Source organism: Miniopterus schreibersii (genome assembly GCF_964146895.1).
Source record: "Miniopterus schreibersii genome assembly, chromosome: 14".
NCBI classification, from domain to species: domain Eukaryota; kingdom Metazoa; phylum Chordata; class Mammalia; order Chiroptera; family Miniopteridae; genus Miniopterus; species Miniopterus schreibersii.
This window is the reverse complement of record NC_138114.1, coordinates 50532999-50554881: the sequence shown is the minus strand read 5'-3', so window position 1 is coordinate 50554881 and position 21883 is coordinate 50532999. Positions and strand designations below refer to the sequence as shown.

Genomic DNA, 21883 nt, shown 5'->3' with positions numbered 1-21883 from the left:
TTCCTGGTTAAGATTCAGTAGCAGTGCCCAATGACTTGTGTTTCAATTTGTTCTCCTCTCCGTATTTATTCAACACTTTTTTTTCCGGATTATTTACTATGTGTCAGGTGTTACGGTAAGTGCTAGGGATACTGTGGAATAAAACAGTTTCTATCCGCATAGAGTTTTACAGTCTAATGAGGGAGACATAGGAGTTAACAGGCACTAATAATACAGGATAATAAATGCTATGGGAGCAGTTTCAAGTGCTATGGGAGCACATAGGTTCCACTACAGTCTTGGGTCTGGAGCAGCTGCTTAGAGGAGTCAGTGTCTAGGCTGAAACTGAAAATGATAGTAATGGAAACTGGCTAGAAAAGAATTTGAGGACAAAGGGATTCCAGGTAGAAAGAGAAATGTTGATCTAGTCTGGTAGACAGAGCATAAATGCTTGTGAGAGAAAGAGAGGGGGAAAGATAGGAATCATAGCATGTGTGGAGTTTCCAGTGGGATTGGTCAGTCATGGAGATGCCGAGAGATGAGGAGTGTTTGGTAGGGACCAAAAGCTGTACTAAGGAGTTTGTGTTATATCCTGAGGAAGAGAGCAAGTGTTAAAATCTGTAAAGCAAATTGGCCTTTTGATCTTTTTTCCTAACTAGTGATAATCATCAGACTGTTCTTATATATTATGTGTTCTCTTCTTCCTGTTTCTGATTTTTCATTCACTTTTGCACTAATTAAAGTTTACTGTGTGCTAGGCAGTATTCAAAGTTGGGACTGAGGAGAATAAAACAGTTCTATGCTGGTGGTTGGAGGGTTGGTGCTATATGGTGTAGGTGGTGAGGGAAATGTTACCTCTTTGAGCTGAGACAGGAGTAACAAGATGGTGCCATCTACATTAAGAGCTGGAAGCAGAGGGCAGAGCAAATACAAAGGCCTGAATTGGTAATGAGCTTGCTGTGTTGGTTCAGTAAAAGATCCCAGGATAGCTGGAGCCTGGTGATTGGGGGGAAGTGAGTCTGAAGAGGTAGGCAGGGTTTGGATCACATAGGCAGTGCAGTCCATGACAGAGAGAGTGGATTTTACTCTGGTTGCAGTGAGGTTTTAAGTAGGGTACTGTGTTCTGATTTGTATTTTTAAGGTACTCTATTCAGAGAATGACTGTAGTGTGGAGAAGGGATTGTAGGGGCAAGAGTTGAAGGGAGGAAACTAACTGGGTTTATTTCACTAGGTAAGAGGGGGTGGGGACGTGTCCTCTAGAGTAGTAGCCATAGAGATAGAGGTTTAGAAACTTGGGATATATTTTGGAAGTAGAGCCAATAGTACTTGATTGGCTATGGGACATTATAGAAAATAATACATCAAGAATGACCCAAAGGTTCTTGTTTGTGCAGTTATATGGATGGTGATGCTATTTTTAAAAAATATGTTTTTATTGATTTCAGAGAGAGGGAGGGAGAGGGCGAGAGAGATGGAAACATCAATGATGAGAGAAAAATCATCGATCAGCTGCCTCCTGCACGCTCCCTACTGGGGATCAAGCCTGGGCATGTGGCCTGACCGGGAATCGAACCGTGATCTCCAGGTTCATGGGTCAGCGCTCAACCACTGAGCCAAACCTGCCTGACAGTAATGCTATTTATTTGCTAAAATGGGCATTACCGAGGGAGGCACAGGATGGGTGGGAGTGGTGGGAATCAGGAACTCTGTCTTGGCGATCCTAAATTTAAGATGTGCATTAGACAGCTAAATGGACATTATATGTAGGCATTTGGATAAACTAGTTGGGAACTTGAGAGAGACCAGTGCTGATGATACCAGCTTGCAGTAGTATTTGAGGCCATGGGACTAGGTGACATCTAGTTCCTAGACCCAGAGAGAGCGCTGGCAGAGAAAGAGAAGAGGGCCCTGGAGCATCAAGTCTGAGTTGAGGAGGAAGAACTGCCTTTTGAAGGACCCCCTTCCCCATGAGGAAATAGAAAAACTGAGAGTATAGTAGAGTGTGAAGGAGAATATTTAAAGGGGGAGATGGCATCTGTTTTGAATTTTGCTTGAAAGGTAAGATGAGGACAGAAAAGGCGTCGCAGAGGTGGCAGAAAGGTCATTGCTGAGTTCAACTTGAAGTTCCAGTGGCCTGGCTGGGTTGGAAGCTGACTGGAGTGGGTCTAGGAGACAATGGGATGTGAAAAAGTGGAAAGAATCACTAGAAAATTTTTGCAAAACATTTGATAAAGATTTAAAGTGTTTTTTAGAAAACCTGCACGTATAGCCATTTGAGGGGTAGAGGGATTTGAAATGAATTTTCAAAACTTATCCATATTCTACAACTCCCACAATTGAACTTGTAAATAGTTGGAAGATCTCATATTTCTCTGTCTTGACCTTTATGTCATCCAACAAAAATTGGTGACAACAGCCCTGGCTCAGTTGGTTGGAGCATAGTCCCATATACCAAAAGGGTTTGCGGGTTCCATTCCCAGTCAGGGCACATACCTAGGTTGCAGGTTCAATCCCAGGTCTGGGCGCGTGCGGGAAGCAACTGATCGATGTTTCTCTCCCACATCAATGTTTCTCCTCTTTCTTCCCCCTCTCTCTAAAGTCAATAAAAGCATACCCTTGGGTAAGGATTAAAAAAAATTGGTGACAACAGTAATTAAGGACAGTTGATTTTTAGTGTCACACACTTTGTTGTTTTTAAGTGGGAAGCTTCCTAAGGGCATGGACTCTACTACAGACTAGGCATTTATTTTTCTTTCATGAATTTCATTTCAACATATTAAAAATCCTTTATTCCCCTTAGTTTTATGATTTTTTTTTTTTTACTTTAGATATTGTTTATTTTAGATTCTAGCTTTCCCTGTATACTATAATATCTATTAAATTTTTTTTTTTAACACATCTGACAGCTGGGATGTGACAGAAATCAGTTGGGACTTAGATGAAATGCAGTGTGATGTGAATATATAAATGTGTGTGTTTATGTACATTGAATGGGGCCTGGCCTACTACTGCTTAGATAAATGTGAAGTCAGTGTGCATGAGTAGACTAGTGTACCAAAGCCTGTTGTTATAGATCTACCACTGGACTCCTCTGTGTTTTGCTACAATTATCAGTGTTTTCCTTAGAGATCACAGGGCAGAAAACGTAGAACTAAAAAGGACAATCGACTAGCACAGTTTTAGCTTATTATTTACCTTTAAAATCCCTTCTTTAATGAATGTTACTAGTAAATGTTAACTTTTTTACAAGAGGAATTTAAGTGCATATTTTTATTTGGAGTCTTTTCTCCCATTTCCTTTCTCTACCTCTTAAGAAGAGTGTTCATGTGGCTATGACAGTAGGATTTTGTATGGGAGCCCGTAGTTTTCTTATCAGTATTAATGATCACACTTTTTTTCCCCCTCAAGGAAATGCCTCTGGTTGCTTCGCCACTATTGTTTTAGACGTCTTATTTTGGATTTTTCTTCTAAAACTTTCCTGGAATGAAAAACAGTGGTTGTTGGAAAGATCTTTATTTTATCTGGTATTTTTATCCTTTGTAAGTGCAACTAGAACTCCACATTTTAAATATTATTTTTTAGGGCATTTTACACTGAACAATGATGAATGTTTTTGACTTTATGTAAATACATTTGTACAGTTGTGTAAGATTGACTCCCATTTAGGTTGTTAGGTGATAGAGCTGCTGTACTTTAGGTGTACCACCGTCTCATCATCTTGATAAATGCCTATTTGCCAACTATTGTCAAGCATAATGTTGTAGAATATATTTAATACTGATTTCTTATCAGTGTGCTTGTAATATAAAATTGTAGCTTTGTCCTGAAATGTTTATTCAAAGGCATTTTTAGAAATTATTTTCTCAGTCACTAGCGTATTTTTCTGGTCTTTGACAACCAAATTCAAAAGTTTATAGAATCTCCAGTACATTAGAATATTTTGAAAGGGAATTCATTTCAATAGCCGGTTATAAATCTGGACTTTTTCAATTTTATTCTCATTCCTTTCTTATCTATAAAAGAAATACATAATTTTGTCTCATGATATGTAGTGCTAATAACTAAGTTTGGATTAGGAGTAAAGTTTGTAAAGTTGGTTCATTTCTGTATTTTTTATAGCCATGGGTTACAGTTAATGAAGGATTATTATGATGCATAAGTAGAATTCATCCTTTTGAAGAGCAGTGGTAAGGAAGTGGTCCTTATCCATCAAATCTGAACCTGAGGTTTTGTTTGGTCTAATATAAACTTCTATTTTATATTTATCATACTCACCAGGATTCTATATTTTGATTTAATACTGATAGTCATGCTTCTATACTGCTTTGACAGTTCTGTTGGAGTAGCAGTATCCTGAGGTGCAAAGTCAGGTCTAGATATGTCTTATTTATAAAGTGTTAGGCTTTCATAAGCTTATGCAATCTCACCTGTACACTCCTAGCTATCAGTAATGTTTTTTCCTGGATTTTCTTCTCAGCAACCCGATAGCAGAAGGGTCAACTCTTCTGTTGGATTTTCTGTTTTGCAGCATACAAGCAATGACCCATATTGCTTTGTGGAATTTTATGAACACAGAGATGCAGCTGCTGCATTAGCTGCTATGAATGGGAGAAAAATTTTGGGAAAGGTAAGATAATAGAGTGATGCCACCTGATGAGTATATGTGCTTGCATGTCAAATTAGTTCACATTCTTTCTTAGCAAGATTTTAAATGAATATCAAGCTCTGCTGGGTGATGGTTCTGCTTTATTCAGCCTATTGCTTTTACAAAGATTATTCTGCTTGATAAGTGATTTAATAAGTGGTAGTAGGATTTTTAATGACATGTCTAATAATTATATTACATATAATCTTTATTTTTAGGAGGTCAAAGTAAACTGGGCAACAACACCAAGTAGCCAGAAAAAAGATACTTCCAGTAAGTACTCCTGCTGCATTTTACTGTGGAAGAGTTTAAAGTTATCCTGGCAGCATTACCAGCTTAAGTAGGGATTTTTCTTCCCTTAGTGTTGCCTATAAAAGGTTTAATAGGTGGCTTCTTAAGTATTTGATTACCAAATACTTTGATTTCAGATCACTTCCATGTGTTTGTTGGGGATTTGAGTCCAGAAATTACAACAGAAGATATCAAATCAGCATTTGCCCCCTTTGGTAAAATATCGTAAGTATCATAATCAATACTATACTCAGTAGTGATAGGCACAATTGTATATGATTAACTTGTATCGGAATTAAGATTTTCTTTCCCTAGTTAGTGTGATTTTTGTTTTGTTTTTTTGATTAGATGTTGTTGAAAATGTTAATGTCATTTTAATGTTTTGGGGTCTTGCTTTTATCTAATCCTGTGTATAATATGTTTAAAATTTTTAAGTGGTTCTGTTTGTTATCTTTGAAGCAGATGTTTGGGTGGTAAAACCTATTGATAAAGTCCAATTTTTTGTCAAATGTTTTCAATCTTTGGTGGTTAAAGATAATGGGTTAACAAAATAAATGTGACTTATACTGTGTATTAAACTTTTTATAAGTGGGGGAACATAGATAAATCCTTGGGTATATTGTGGTTAAATTGGAAATGTATATGTTTAATTATAATGATAAATGTTATTATACTATTAAAATGTTTCAATGTTTGAGCCATAAATTTGGGATTAATTGATAGGGGTTTTTTGCTTGTTTATTTGTTAGTGGTATTTTATTCTGCTAGTTAGGGCCCAAGTGTGGTTTGATTTAAAAAAAAATTTTTAAAACAAAGTTTATGCTCAAATTTCACTGTATGTTACTTGATCAAATATGTTGGAAAATTAAAAGTGGTTACAATTCTATAAAATGTTTGTAATTTATCTTTTTGATTAAGATCCATTTGTTTTATGTATTTCCTGTAGATTTAAATTATACGTTTTAGTATTACTTTACAGGAATATGTTTCAATTAAGAACAACAATATTTTTCTGTATACAATTTGTTGTTCTATAGATTTAACTTATTTGAAAGAAAGATTTAATTCTTAATTTTCTATTTTGATATTTGCTTTGCTTTTTAATCTCTAAATGTGGTAAGTAGAAAATCAGTATAAAAAGTAATACAGGTTGCTGTTTTTCAATCTTTATTTATACCTGAGAGCTGCAGTTTTTCTAAAGTCCAAGTCACAATTAAAAGTAATAGCATTCTGGTTATTTTGCAGAATTGCTCATAAGAATGGACAGGATCTTGAAGGCTAACTGCAAGGAACTGTGCACACTGGAACTCAGTTGTAGATTTTTTTCTCATTTCTATTTATTCTTATTATACATTATTTATATATACATATTTTAGTATTTACATTTTAACATTCTATATTCAGTGGAGTTCTATATTTCCAATCATTTTAACTTACTCACTAAAATTTCTGTGTAAATTTGTTGTTTTCGTACTGGTGTGCTTAGCATTGTTGTTAGTTTTTTATTCTCCTTTCTTAAATTTCTGAAAATGTCAATTTTTCAAAATTTACAGCTGCCCAAACTCCAAAATGATGATAGAGAATTGACCAAGAAAAATAAAGAAATCTGTTAACAGGCCATGTATGCCTTTTTAATTCCTATTTTTTCCTCTTTTTCAATTTTTTAATATTTCATATATTTTGTATCACTAGGCAGAAGACATTTAACTATTTAGAGATTGCATGGTAAAGTAGTTAGCATTGTTACAGTAATTTATAGAATCAGTAAACCTTAGAGGACACTAGCCAATAGCCTATTAGAAAAGGAAACTGTTGTTCCTGTTAATCTTCAGATTTGAGCCTTTAGTTTAGAAAGCACAGGCTGTTTGATCAGGTTGCATGTCTATTACATGTTTTTGTCCTACTGCTTTTTTCTAACAGGTAAAGAAGCGTTAGGGAGAGTTCAGGGATGGCTGTAGTTAACTAGGGCCAACTGAAATTTTATTTAAAAAATGCTCACAATACAGTGTGTGTGGTTCCTTTTAGTTTTTATTTTGAGGATGACTCTTACTTCCCTCATTTAGCTGTGCTTCTTTTCACAGGGATGCCCGAGTAGTTAAAGACATGGCGACTGGAAAATCCAAAGGCTATGGTTTTGTATCTTTTTATAACAAACTGGTACGTTACTTCAACTCAATTTAAATTTAAAATAAAATTTAATCATTAATTATTCTGAAACTTGAATATTCTTAGATGTTAATGACAGTTTTTGTGTAATTTTGTGCGTTTTAACAATAGAGTATAATTCATTCTGTTTTCATAAGCTTGGAAATAAATAGCTGGGAAAAGTCTGATTATAAGGAAGAGTGTGCATTGGAGAAGGGAAGATGTGATGTTGGAAGTAAGGCCCAGGACTAGGACAGATGAGGCAGTCTCAGAATTTGGAGGGAAGTTAGATTATATTTTGTTTTAACTATGACAATATCAGTTTTAACTTTTAATTATTCATACTTTTGTAGCTGGGATATTAATGCCTACAGCAAATTATGTAAATAAAAATTGAAGCAACTTACCCTGATTTTTGCATGAATTCTTTAAGAAAGAGGTACTAAAATAAGTATTTGCATTAACTATAACATCAGATCATAAAGTGCGCTTTGGTATTAGCATTTTAGAACAGTTTCAGCAACTTAAATTATCTGCATTTATTGAAGGAGTAAGATAAAGGGCAAGAGTCGTATACTTTCTTAGATTCATTGCAAATTCACATTAATTCTGAGACTCTCAACTCATTTTTTATTGGGGGCCATTTTACAGCATTCTACAACAATGCAGAAGTCTTCTGCCTTAAAATGAGTTTTTAATCTTACATTATAGTTACAACCCATTGCTACTAGAATGTATGTTTTCAGGGGGAGGTGATTTAGACCATAACAGAGTTTTTATATATTCTTCAGTAGAAGTTATATTACAGATCATCCATAAAATTAAAATATTTGAAAACAACTTTATCTTAAGGGATTTCTGGTTTTGTGTGTGTGTGTGTAATCAGTGGGATTATGATAGTTTTCTTACATATTTGAATTATGATAAGTTTCCCTGATGCTTAAATGTTGTCCTGGTATTGTGAAATCTATAAATAATGATAGCTTTTATGAATCACTCAATTTATATAATTTTCTTGTGATATAGTCCAGTTTTGTTTAGGATGCTCAGTGAATTCGTTTATTGAGAGATTTATTGGATCCAGCAGTGCCAGCATTTTCTTTCATCTTACTGGTTTTATATACTACTATTTTCTTTTTGTAATTGCTCTTTCTTTTTTTCTCTCCGTAGGATGCAGAAAATGCAATTGTGCATATGGGAGGTCAGTGGTTGGGTGGTCGTCAGATCAGAACCAATTGGGCCACACGTAAACCGCCTGCCCCTAAAAGTACACAAGAAAGTAAGATATGTCTAATACATACATTAAAATTATGGATACTTCACAGAATCATGTATTAGCACAGTCTTAATTTCTTAGAAATTTTATTAGCATTGCAAGACTCATTTTATCTTGAATATAATTGAAAATAATGGGCTAAGTGTATTTGGAGCTGTGAACCAGCTGATATTATAGATCAAATCAGAGTGTCGAGAAAAACATTTTCATTCCCCTCCCAGATGAGGCATATCTTAATAAAATATACTAATTCGTTTTATAACACTGTATAGCTATCAACATTTTTGTTTTCTCTGCATATAGATAACACTAAGCAGTTGAGATTTGAAGATGTAGTAAACCAGTCAAGTCCAAAAAATTGTACTGTGTACTGTGGAGGAATTGCTTCTGGGTTAACAGGTATTGCGTTTGGTTTCCTAACCCCCTTCTCTGTGGAGCTTCATTGCTATTAGTACCAATTTTATGATAAAAATGAGCCTTGAATACTCTATTTGTATGTTTTTGTTTTTCAGATCAGCTTATGAGACAGACATTCTCACCATTTGGACAAATCATGGAAATAAGAGTTTTTCCAGAGAAGGGCTATTCATTTGTCAGGTAAAATTCTTCCTGTAATATTACTCTTACATTCGATCCATTCCTTTCAGTTACATTATTTGGGCCCCCTAGGTATCAGTTTGTTATTTTAGTACTTCTTTGCAATATAGAACTTTAAACTACCTATGTAATGTACTCCAGGATACCAGTACCAAGTCGACACTTACAAACTAATGAGTGTGTAAACTAATTTACTGTGGTAAGTTCTTTTAAAAAACTTATATTTTTTCTCTCAGATTTTCAACCCATGAAAGTGCAGCCCATGCCATTGTTTCGGTGAATGGTACTACGATTGAAGGACATGTTGTTAAATGCTATTGGGGTAAAGAATCTCCTGATATGACTAAAAACTTCCAACAGGTAATTCAATTTTTCCTAACACATTTTAAGGTTTCTATCTTACATATCTACATAAAAGCTTTAGAAACTATGAAATAAAAAAATGAAGCATATATCTGCTTTCAGTTGATTTTTATTAATGCTGTTTCAAAAGTGATTATTTTGTGGTATTAACTGAATCTTAATACTTTCTTTTCACAGGTGTCACCACCCCAATAAACTTAGACAATGATAAATAACAGAGTCCTATTCACATAAGGGTGCTTACTTAGTTTTTCTCTCCCTTGTTCCCCCTTCTTCAAAGACTGTATTTCTTACCTGTCCCCTAAAACAGTAATTTGCTTTTTCCTAGGTCGACTATAGTCAGTGGGGTCAGTGGAGCCAAGTTTATGGAAACCCACAACAGTATGGACAGTATATGGCCAATGGGTGGCAAGTACCGCCTTACGGAGTATACGGGCAACCATGGAATCAACAGGGATTTGGAGTAGAGTAAGTTTGGGTTTTTCTGGTATAAAAACAGATATGGTTCTGACAAAAGAAATATAGTGTGTTTCCCTAGGGAGAATCTATTTTAAATTAAATATATTGAACTATTTAGAAACCTTATGAAAAGTGACTTATGATGCTAAAAATTTATTACCTAGGTGAAAAGGGAGGTTGGGGCAACATTTGGTGTGTCCTACTACCTCTATAAGCAGTTGGTAGAATTTGGTTTACATTTCTTACATACTGTTTTATCGACTTGTTTTTTTTGCATGGAAAAGATCTTTGTCTAGATACGTTCAGAAACTTAATGACATATACCTTTTGGCTTGTGTGAAGTCTCAGAGGCTTGTCTGACTAAGAAAGTAGCTTCTTTTCCTTTGGTGATAGAGTGGGCTGGCCCCTTGCACTTTCATCCCCCCAGGCAGCCACCTTTATTTCCACGCATTCCTCCTTTCTTCTATTTCAGACATGAACTTGTGTTTGTAAAATTTCTTGTAAATGGATACACCATGTCCAGTATAATGACAGGTAGATGATGTGTTGAATCACTTGTCATTTCTTTAAAATCAGCTTTGAGAATCTTCAGAGACGTCACTGTGCTAAGTTGTGGGTATTATCTTAACAAAAGTTTCAGACTAATATTGTAATAAGTATTCCACATATGTGACTATATGTCATTTATTTCTTTGTTCTTTGATGTAGGTTTGTTGATTCCTTGTTGCCTATTCAGTGATTTGGCTCTGCTTACCTTTGTATAAACATATAGATAATTTTCCCTTTGTGTTTGCTGAAGTGTTTTATTTTTTATTTTTTTCCAAGTCAATCACCTTCTGCTGCTTGGATGGGTGGATTTGGTGCTCAGCCTCCACAAGGACAAGCTCCTCCCCCTGTAATACCTCCTCCTAACCAAGCTGGATATGGTATGGCAAGTTACCAAACACAGTGAGCTGGGACTCTAAACAAAATTGTAATTCATGATAGCTTCAGTTTCCTGTGACACTCTGAAGACATGGAAGTAGACATCGGAACATGAAAATATTTATTTTAAAAATTGAAATGTTTGGAACCTTTAGCACAGCTTTGCTTTGGTGAAGGACACATGTCTTCTAGTCCTGCCTTTTTAAGTTTTTGTTCATGATGGATATGAACATGATTTTTCTTTGTGTACAAAAACTAAATAAAGTCAATAAAGACAATTCTGACTACAAATTTTGATATAATAGGAAAAATGGGTAATACATTTTGATTACTAGATACTATTCCATTTTTATCTTGCTGTTCAGTATTTTAACTCACTGTTTTTAAAAGAGCAAAAAAAGGGAGGATCATGAGAACTGGGAATCACATATAAGTTCATCCTGAATCTTGGTACCCCCTCCCTTACCCTGAGGTGGACCACATTCGAAGTCAGCAGAAAGAGTGTGATATTGAGAAGAAATGCGTGGTTTTGGAGTCGCTTTGGAGGAAATACTTACTTTATGCTTAAAGAAACTGAAGCCAGACTGATAAAGAAATTTTGCAACCTAAATAAGGAACAGCAATGTCTGAGCTACTTGAGCCAATGTTGGTGATCCACATATTTTTAAGACTTTAAAAAGTGTTGATTATTAAAACTGTAGTATATTACATTTCATTTGGGGGGGAAATTCCAAGTATGGTGTTTGTATTAAAGTCAGACAGTCATACTTATGCTTTTACATGAAGTTTAAATGATATACATTGTAAATATTAACTACAGTGTTTAAAAAGCATGCTTCAGCATAGAAGTAGCAATGTAATTATTTGAAGTAACACTTAACACACTCCACTGCATTGAATGTAGTGGATTGATAAGAATGTTTAAGACTGACATTTCCAAGGTTGGCTACTATGTAAAATTAAAATTATACAAATTACTATACAGAAAAAGCCTTAATTTTAATTTCATACAAATCTTTGATGCATTAGTACATTTTAAAATGCCACTGGAAATTAGATTTTTCTTTGCTTTTTCTTTTTCTTTACATCACTTGGTATGTAAATACCTTGATTAAAACCTTGTCAACCATTTCAAGGTTCCTATAAATTGTATAATACAAGTGTTTTTTAAAAAAATCTTGGGGTGTTTTTTAAAATTAGATATATTTTGCCCAAGAATTTTTTAAACAAGATTGCTAAAACATCTTATTTAGACAGTTCAATGTACCAATTTATAATTGGATATTCAGCTTAAATAGTACACAGAGTTGTGACTTTTATTTTTAATTAATTTGTTTCTCTTGTATGGGTAGTGTGCATGGGATGACAAGCCTGAACAGAGGCTGAGTTGTGTATGAGTGCAGTCTGTTTTGAATTAGTTGGGAAGGTGGATAAGATTGAGGTTTGTTTCTGAGGTATTTTTCAGGCTATGTGGTTAAAATCTGCCTCAAATTTTTATCATAACAAGAATGTAAAAAAAATCCTCTGTATTTGAATTTTGACAGCTAGGGGGTGCAAATGTTTAGGCAATATATTTGAAATGTTTTGAGGCCTGGGCAAAACGAGAAAACCCTTTATAGTTAAGTAGTAAGTTGCAAAATGAGAAAACCCTTTATAGTTAAGTAGTAAGTTGCAACTAATACCCACAGATTACTATTTAAACTTTTGAAGTCTTAAAATTAGCTTTGAAATAATGATGGTTTTATAAATTGGTAACCACAATGATTTTGGTATTATTTTCCTTCTTCCCTCATTTAGAAATATAGCCAATGTTACTAAACCTGAAAATTCAGAGTCTGAAGTTCACCTTTGGGCCAAATTTTTTATGGCACTTTAGTTTTTGAACCACAGTAGTCATCTAATACACTCTATTATAAAATTTACCCTTATTTCTTTTGTTCATGGTTAGTGTCTTTGGGGGATGTTGTGGAAAAGTTATTTTATATTTTATAAGAACACTCAAATTATATCAATTATGCCTCCTAGTAAAAAATTTCTTGAATATATGTGAAACTTGAACAATTAAAGATTTTTTAAAAAATATATTGATAAAAGCCTATTAAATTCTCAGTTTGCCTTTTTTGATCTGCCATTAAATTAAGTAGCTTATTATGATAACAGCTAAAATACAGCTGTTTCCTAGTTGTATATTCTATGAGTTAATAAAATTACAAAAGGACTAATTATATTGCCATAGTAAACATATGACTAAAGTGTCCTTTGTCTTAGTCTGAAAGAACAGAATTTCATCATCAGTTCAGTTAGTGGAAGTTACTTCATAGTAAATGGTTTTTTAAATATCCAAACAAAATGCACCATTTTAGAAGAAAACTGTGAAGCTAACACAGACTCATAACAGTGAAGTCAGTACTATCTTGACCCAATTTAAGCCTAAGAATTGTTGCCTTTTCCGTGTTCGTTAGAAACAGCAGCAGAGGTCCTCTGGCATGCAAGTAATGTTTCTTATTTTGTAATTATTTTGAGGTTGATTTTGGTGATGTTTTTGATTGCCATCTTCTTTGCTCTAATCTCTCTACTAGTATTTCCCCCATGGCATTCCCACTTGACTTTTATGTCTGCTGGCAGTGACAGGCTAAAATGACTGGCCAACTTAAGCCAAAGCTGTAAACCACAGTTGTAGGTCTTTCAATAAAGACTAGACTATATGATAAGTGGCCTTTTCTTATTGTCGTTTATTACATAATCCTTCCAGGTTGCCATGAAATAAGCAATTTTATTAGTAAGGTATGTGGAGTATACATATATTCAGGACCTATTTTTGTGTTCTGTGTAAGTTCATTAGCTTTGTTGAATTAAAACTTAATTTCTGGATATGGAGGAGTAGAAATTTGGACCCTCTAAAAACGTATGCTGTTGAATATTAATAGAGTAAAGTCTCATTAATTTAGAGTCCACAAATGGTGGAAACCATTATTTTACCACGTCTAGGTTGATCTTTGGTAGTGAGTAAAGATTGCATTCGACAGAAACTAAGAATTTAGTAAATTATCTAGACACTTTTCTAGCAGGTATTCCCAAATTAAATCTTACATACTCATATTGCCAACATCTTTGTCTTACAGGCTCTGATCATTTTTATCCAGTTTCCTTAGGTTTGTTTTTATTAGTGTATCTACGTGTGTATTAGAAGGTTGGGCATATGCTATTTAAAAATACTGCCCTTTGAGCATTTTCAGTAAAATAATGGGGTCAGGATATCTGTCAAAATCCACACTTAGTTTATTAAAACCAGGAATCTATCTTATTTTTAAAAATGGATGACCATTCCCAGGTTGCTTTACCTCTTTTATGTCTTTGGTTATGTCAGTCTCCCTCCACTAGAATGTAAGCTCCATGGGGGCAGGGACTTTGTTTTGATAACTGCACAAACCCCAGGACTTATATTAACTACTTGGCACGTGGTAGATGTTCAGTAAATGCTGAATGCCTGAGTGCAGCTGAAGTGAAGGCAAACTGCATTGTAGTCTCCCCCGGGAAACAACGCACCACTTGGTATTCTACTTGAGCAGACCTTTAATTGGCAGGAGTCCCTTTTTCCTCTTGTAGCTCCTGTCAGGGGAAGCAAACCCTGTTGGTCAAGGTCACACATATTCCAGAAAAACTTTCTGGAGTCCGCGATCTCTGTGGTTGCTGCTCAATATAGTCTGTCAGAGCATCTTTCAAAGGGGGTTAGGCTATGCTCCCAATGGTGACGGGTATGGCACACCACGTAGGAAACATGCTCTTCCAGAATGTGGGTGATGCTGGACCATGGTGCCGGCTAGTTTGGGGAGGGTTATTTTTGAGAAAGGGGGGCAACCAGCAAGGCAGAACTGGGTTCCAACAGGCAGCATCTGAGTATAACAGACAACTTGGAAATGGCCATGGGAAGTGACAGTTAAGATTCCTGAAGTGGCATTTATATTTATAGCACGTAGACATCTAAGGTTTACTGAAACGTTAGGACTGGAGGCAGTTTCTTAATTGTTTAAGTGAGAAACAACTTATAAAAGACTTGCAGCAGCAGGTAATAGTTCTGTTGATCTTCCATGGTGTGTACCCCCATGTGGGTGCACAGTTAAGTGTTATTTAAAAGGCTTTGCCTTTCTGTGGCGGGTAAATGTTTACTGAAGGCCTTATGTTCTATGTGCTTAGTTTGGCTGGATCTTAAGTGTGCCCTGAATCTAGTACTGTCAAATGCAAAGGATATACATATCTGGAAATCACTTGCATTTACTTTCAAGTATTTATAACCTTACTCAGCTTCAAGCAAATACTTTGTTTTGACATTAAATTTGGTGACGATTTTTTTAGACCTACTAGCCTGCGAAAGCAGAAACAACAAAAACACGTCACTCTGTCATCGGCTGCCCCCCATTCTCACCCTGGTCTGAACTACCCCCTTTCATCTGCGCTGCAGCAGTAGCTTTCCACCCAGTCTATGGAGTTTAGAACATGACCCAGAAAAGTACACGTGTGCACAGCTCTGAATTTTCACAACGTGGACACGTACGTGTCGTGGCACCAAGATTGGGAAACAGGATTTGGCTGACACCCCAGAGACCTGCATGCTCTTTTCTAGTCTCTCATCCCCCCTCTTTCCCTAAGATAACCACTAGCCTGATTTCTGTGACCATAGATTAGTTGGCGTATTTTTGAACGATGTAAGTGTGGAATTCGGCAGTATATGTATATATTTTTATATATATTTAAAAAAGCAAACCAGAAAATAGTGTTGATGAAATTGGAAATATGGAGAAATTAGAACCCTTACGCACTGTTGGTGGGACTGTTAAGTGGTGCTACTGTTTTGAAAAACAATATGGAGGTTCTTAAAAAAATTAAAAACAATACCGTATCATCCCACAATTGCACTGATGGGTGTGTACACAAAAGAACTGAAAGCAGATGCTCGGAGAGATCCTTGTACACCCTTGTTCATAGCAGCAGCATCCACAATAGCCAAGAGGTGGAAGCAACTCAGAGGTCCATCGACAGATTAATAAACTAAGTGTATATGAAAACAATAGATTATTCAGCCTTTAAAGGGAGGAAATTCTGGCACATGCTACAATTTGAACCTTGAAGACACTATGCTAAGTGAAATAAGCCCATCACAAAAAGACATGCTACTATGATTCCACTTCTCCAGGGTATCTAAAGCAGTCAAATTCAGAGAGGAAAGGAGAGCAGTGGTGGTCTGGCCGGGGACGGGAATTGTTTAATGGGTATAGTTTCAGGTCTGCGAGATGAAAATGTTCTGAGATCTGTTTCACAACAATGTGAATCCGTAACCCTACTGCACTGGACTCTTAAAAATGGCTAAGATGGTAAGTTTTATGTTGTATGTTTTCGGCACACTCAAGAATATCATGTTTAAATTGTATCGGTCACACTGAAAAGTGAACAGGAGAATCATTACCACTTGGGCCTAGATACTATTTTCCTTTCAGGTTGTCACCACCTCCAAGTTGTTCTCTCTCTCTGACCGAGTCTCTGTAAGCTTACTCAGCTTCCTTTTCTTAGGTGCCTGTTCTTAGATACTTTTCCTTTTAGGAAACAACGCTCTTCCACATCTTTGCCTCATCAAGTGCCCATTTTACATGACGGAACTTAGTTATTTAAGACACTAGGTGAGTTACGATCTCAGCTACTCATCAGCTTATTAGTGCGTTTCCACTTGACTCAAGTTGCCTTAAGGTGATTTTAATCTAGCGCTTTTTTTTGGTAATAAAGGTCAACCTTTATTTTTACTATTAGTGACAGAAAATGGCAAAGGTCAGTGATGACATCTATATCACTTTGCTCGGGCTACCATAACAAAAGGCCACAGATTGGGCGGCTTCAACAGCAAAACATTCTTTTCAATCAGTTCCGGAGGCTGGAGGTCCAAGCCCAAGGTGTGGGCAGGTTTGGTTCTGATGGGGCCTCTCCTTGGCGTGTAGGCGTCTGCATTCTCACCACACTCTCGCACGGTCTCCTCAGTGCGCGCACCACCCTGCGTCTACTCTGGCATGTTTTGTGTTTTGGTTTTTTTTAAATCCTCACCCGAGGATATTTTTTCCATTGCTCTTCGGAAAGAGTGGAGGGAGAGAGAAACGTCGACGTGAGAGAGACACGTCAATTGGTTGCCTCCTGCACACGCCCCGACCAGGGCTGGGGACTGAGCCCGCAACAGATGTACGTGCCCTTGGGCCGCCGCTCTAACCGCTGCGCCAAACCGGCCAGGGCGAGCCAAAGGACATTTTCTGAGAATTTGGTCAATGTGTACCTAGGAAGGAGTGAATTAGGAAAGTTTCCATCTGGCTAAAATTTAAGCAAGAATGAAATGATCTGCAGTCCCTGCATTTTTGTCAGATGATTTTTAAAATATGTTCACTGCATTTTTTGGCTTATTTTCTACAACCCCATGTAAAACGGGTATAAAACAGCTTTTAGGTGCAGTCTGATGGCTGGTCAGACGGTAGCTGGAAATCAGGAATGGGAACAGAACACTCCCCCTGGAGTTAGTAACTGTCTGATTTTTCTTTGTTTAGTTTTCTGTATACTTGTCGCTCACCGTGACCAAATAGAGCAACAGATTTACCAAACGCTGAATTTCCACACAATTTTGAAACACTCTAACTCATCAAAGGAGGCTCCCGGGCCTTTGCTGTCTTGCTTCCACCTAGACAGGCTGCCTGGGGCCGTGGCACACGCCCCAGTGGGACTCTGCCTCCCTCTCGCCTTGGGTCCCCTGTTAGGGGGCCTGTGTTTTCCTATCTTTTTGCATTTTCTCTTTTTTTTTTTTTTTGTTGCAGCATATCTTCCAGTAACTTTTAAAGAAGTTCAATGACAACTGGATTCCTGAACCTTTGTTTTTGATCTGGTAAATTTAAAAATTTTTTTAAATAATTTTGTTGAGAGAGAATTTGTATACCATGGAGTTCACCCATTTAAAGCACACAATTAAATGGTTCTTAGTAATAGTTGCGGAGTTTTGCAACCATCACCGTAATGTAATTTTAGGACTTTTTCATCATCTGAAAAAGAAAGCTTGGACCATTTAACAGCCACCCCTCACTGTTCCCTCGCCTCCACACTTAGGCAAGCACTCTCCGACCTTCTGTCCCTACAGCTTTGCCTGTTTGGGACTTTGTATGAATGCGACCATGCAATACGTCGTATCCTGTGACGGTTCTTTCACCTCGCGTGACATTTCTATGGTTCCTGCTGCAGTGCAGCGTCAGGACTTGACTCCTCCGTTGGCTCGTAACGCCCTGTTGTGTGGACGTAGCACATTTGTTCATCCTTCAGTCGATGGACACCTGGGGCGTTTCCACTTCTTAGCTGTTACCAGCAATGCTGCTGTGCACCTTCGCGCACGAGTTTCAGGGCAGACGCTTGTTTTTGCTTCTCGTGGGTAGATCCGTAGAGTGGAAGTTCTGCGTTCTACGGTAATTCCACGTTTAACCTTTTGAGGAACTGCCCAGCTGTTTCCAAAGGGGCAGCACCATTTTATACTCTCAACTCAGAGGTGATTTTACAAAAAGCCTTAAGCAGGTATAACTGACATACAGTGAAATGCACACACATAAAGTATACGACTTGAGCTCTGACCTGTGTGTACGCCTGTGACACCATCACCACAATCAAGGTAACGTGTCCATCACCCCAGAACTTCCCTCACGCTCCTTTGAAACCCACCCTTCCCACCCCAACATCCACCCCCAACTATTTTCTCCAAACGACGACTGATTTCCTTTCTGTCATATATGGTTTAGTTTGCTTTTCTAGAATTTTACATAAATGGAAATCATATAGTATGTATCTTTTGTCTGGATTTTTTTTTCCCCCCACTGAGTGTAATTCTTTTGAGGTTCGTCCATATTCTTAAATATATCAGTAATTCATTATTTTTTATTTGGTTCTGTTTTACCACAATTTGTTTACCCACCCAGCTGTTGATGGATATTTGGGTTGTCTCCAGTTTAGGAACATTATAATCAAGATGCTGTGACCATTCAGGTAGAATGTTCGTGAACGTTCACTGACAGGCCTATGCGTTCGTGTTTCTTGGGTAAATACCGGGTCGTGGGATGTTTGGGTTATATGGTAGGTGTATGTGTGACTTCTAAAGAAACTCCCAAACCGCTTTCCAAAGTGGTTCTACCATTTTCTATTCCTATGAGCACTGTGCTCTTTGTAAGTTTCCTGGAAACTGTCTGCATTTTGAAATTTCACGCTGGTGTAGATCTGTCACTGTGCCAGTTCCTTCAATTTGGAGATGGTGTCCTCAACCTGGGCCATTTTCTTGAATTACATCTTTCATTTCCTCTCCAATATTTTCTCTGTAATGTCTTTCTGGAACGCCTATTACTTGGACTGATTCTCTATTTTTCTCTCTCTCCTATTTTACATTTCTAATTTTTAGAAGATTTTCTTGGCTTTTTCTTCCAACCCCTTTTTTGACATGTTTTGTTCCCACTTTATTTTTATGTTCCAAGTTATCTTTTCTCATTTTATGGATGTGATAGCTACTTTCTCTCTAAGATATAGTTTTTAAAAACATTTATTCTACTCTCTCTCTGTCCTTCCCCTGAATTCTTACCTTTTCTGTTTCTTGGGACCTCTCTCACGTTGGAGGAATTCCTGAGATGTCTGTGGCCTTGCATACCTCTCATATTTGAGAGGGAGGTGTCAAAAGCTCTCGGAGCTGGAGGTGTGTGTGAAAGGGGCCTGTGGACAGTGTATTTCTCTGATTAGGTAGGGGTGCTAACTTTGGGGAAGCCCTAAATGAACACTTATTGTGTTTTAATTATTTACTTGAGATACTAAAATTTTCCAGGACACCTGGCTGTTGGCATTCTGGGCACAGGAAGGGCCAGAAGGCTTCACAATTCCAGACGCAGACCTTCACCGTCACTGTCCTTGGACAGCCCGGAGCCCCGTCTGCAGCTCAGTTCAGCCAGTGGTCCCTGATCCACAACCTCTGTGCCTCCCCAGATCCCTCCAGCTGTGATATGGCATGAATGTGTGACTTGAAATGCAAGGGAGATCAAAGATGGGAAACACAGTCCAGTTGGCTTGCTCCTTCCATGGGAAATTAAGAGTTTAAAGAAAGAAAAACTGATGTAAATATTTGGGCATAAATATTTATAGATTAAACCCAGCAGAGATTTTGACCAGTTTCCAACTACTGATTCCCTCTCTCCTGATTTAAAGGTACATACACTGCAGAAACTTTGCCAAACAGGAAAATATAATAATAAAAATTAAACTCACCCATTATTCCATCATCTAGAGATAAAAATACAGGCATACCTCGGAGATATTGTGGATTCCGTTCCAGACCACTGCAATAAAGTGAGCATTGCAATAAAGTGAGTCATAATCTTTTTATTGGTGGAGGGTCTTGCCTTCAATTTGTAAAATATACAACATTTGTGAGGCTCCTTAAAGCAAAGCACAGTAAAATGTATGCCTGTACTAGTAACATTTTGGCATAGTTTTTTATACATAGATCTACTGTATTTTCTCCCCTCCCTGACGGAAATGTTTCTCTATGTTAGTATCCTGACTTTTTTTGATGAAAGCTTCATCATAAGCATGTTCTGACATCACCAAATACTCTTTATGCCCATCTGACAGCTGTTCAGTATTCCATCATAGGGATATAGTATTGTAACATAGTAATGCCATTTCAGTAATGGGCATTTATAGCTACCATAAATAGCGCTGATAAAAGAAGTGTTATGATGTTCAACTCTGCACAAAAATCTCTGCATCTCTTATTCTGTCTTTGGCATAGATTACCAGTTGTAGAATCATCCACTGGCCCAATGGGTATAAACATTTTGAAGGCTCTTCCACATGTTACCAGATGCGCATCTTAACACACCTGCCTCTCTTGCCTTCCTGAGAAGTCGTAACAATTTACTTTCCTCTTTTCACTCTGCTTGGCAATTGTATCACTGTTACTAACCCTGCCAATTTTCCATCTTTGAAAAATGTCACTCTTTACTGTGTATTGGGCACTGTGCCACAAGCTCGCTTGTTTATTGCTTGTGAATGCCACACCCTGAGAATGCAGGTGGCAGCCTTTCCTTGTCCAATCCCCTGAGGCTGTGTTTAGGGACAAACAGCTGGTCTGCTATATGGCCAGGACTGATACCCAGGTCGCTTGACTCAAATAAGTACAATTTATTTACTGATTCTTCAGCCCACATGCAAACCACAGGCGAAACTGAATCATGCACCACGTGGGGCTGGTGCCTGTGTGTGTGTGTGTGTGTGTGTGTGTGTGTGTGTGTGTGTGTGTGTTCTCTTGACAAGCTCTAGGGACAGTTAGGCTCTATACTTTTATACTTCTCTTCTATACAGTGCACGTTGAAAACTGGCTCTTAGATCTTCAGACACAAAACAGACTCTACAGCAATTTCAGGACAGCCTTTTGTGTCCTGAAACATAATGTAAACTGTGCACGTGAAACCTCAGCCATGGCTCTGTATTTCTGTACTTACCATCTGATAGGCCAGCAGGACAGTAAGAGTGACCTGAGACTCTTCTGTCTTCACTTTCTTTCAGAAAGTCCTGGCCACCGTCTTAGCTCAGGAGGGATTCCCAGGCCTGGCCTAGGCCGCACCAGGGCTCTTTTCAGGACAGCAGGGGTGGACCTGGCAGCCTCCGTAACATCTGTCTGTGGCTAACTGTTCACGCATTGCACCGGCTCCTCTGCTGTGTGAGGATCCTTGTCATTTTCTGGGGCGGGATGCGGCCCCGAGTCCTCTGTCATTGTTACGGGAGCGCAGGGACCTCACTGGATCCAGGGCTGCGCCCGAGTTTCAAAGTCCTGCTCTTACGGGGGGAAAGCTGCCGTCTGTCGCCGGGGTACCGCGGCTCCCTTCCCCGCCGGCGGGCGGAAGCGTCAGGCCCCGCGTCGGCCAACAGCTGGAGACAATTTTAAAATCGCGCTTTTGGCTCCCGGCCGGTCCCATCCCGCTCCCGCCAGCGCTCGCTCTTTCCCTGGTCTCGGGCTGAAACGCAGGCCGCGCCGGGCGCCGCGGGGCAGCGCCGGGGAGCGGGCGGGACCCGCCGGGACCCCCGCGCCCAGCGACCCCGGAGCCCGCAGAAGCACCCGGCTGGGCGCACCTCGCGCGGCCCGTTCGGCCCCGCACGTCGTCGGC

The 21883-nt window shown here is 38.1% G+C and overlaps 1 protein-coding gene and 1 long non-coding RNA gene across 7 annotated transcripts in view; one reads left to right on the top strand and one right to left on the bottom strand.

Moving 5' to 3' along the window:
- The window catches only part of TIAL1 (TIA1 cytotoxic granule associated RNA binding protein like 1), an 18501-nt gene extending 7439 nt beyond the window's left edge, over nt 1–11062 (top strand). Inside the window, exons 2-13 of one of the 6 annotated variants that reach the window (XM_081159019.1) lie at nt 4508–4606; nt 4843–4897; nt 5053–5140; nt 6161–6229; nt 6469–6536; nt 6997–7072; nt 8231–8339; nt 8640–8735; nt 8849–8933; nt 9170–9293; nt 9625–9764; nt 10581–11062. In XM_081159019.1, the coding sequence (XP_081015145.1) occupies nt 6535–6536; nt 6997–7072; nt 8231–8339; nt 8640–8735; nt 8849–8933; nt 9170–9293; nt 9625–9764; nt 10581–10707 (759 nt within the window). In that variant the 5' untranslated portion in view covers nt 4508–4606; nt 4843–4897; nt 5053–5140; nt 6161–6229; nt 6469–6534 and the 3' untranslated portion in view covers nt 10708–11062. Of the gene's footprint in view, nt 1–4456; nt 4607–4842; nt 4898–5052; nt 5141–6160; nt 6230–6468; nt 6537–6996; nt 7073–8230; nt 8340–8639; nt 8736–8848; nt 8934–9169; nt 9294–9624; nt 9765–10580 lie in introns of those variants that run through there. The other 5 variants (XM_081159020.1, XM_081159021.1, XM_081159018.1 and 2 more) reach the window with 5 other exon arrangements.
- LOC308567439 overlaps nt 1–21883 on the bottom strand; it is a 22831-nt gene extending 948 nt beyond the window's left edge. The window contains exons 1-2 of the long non-coding RNA XR_014000300.1: nt 21221–21883; nt 19983–20053 (exon numbers count right to left, since the gene is read on the bottom strand). This is a non-coding gene — a long non-coding RNA (uncharacterized lncRNA). The remainder of the gene's footprint in view (nt 1–19982; nt 20054–21220) is intronic.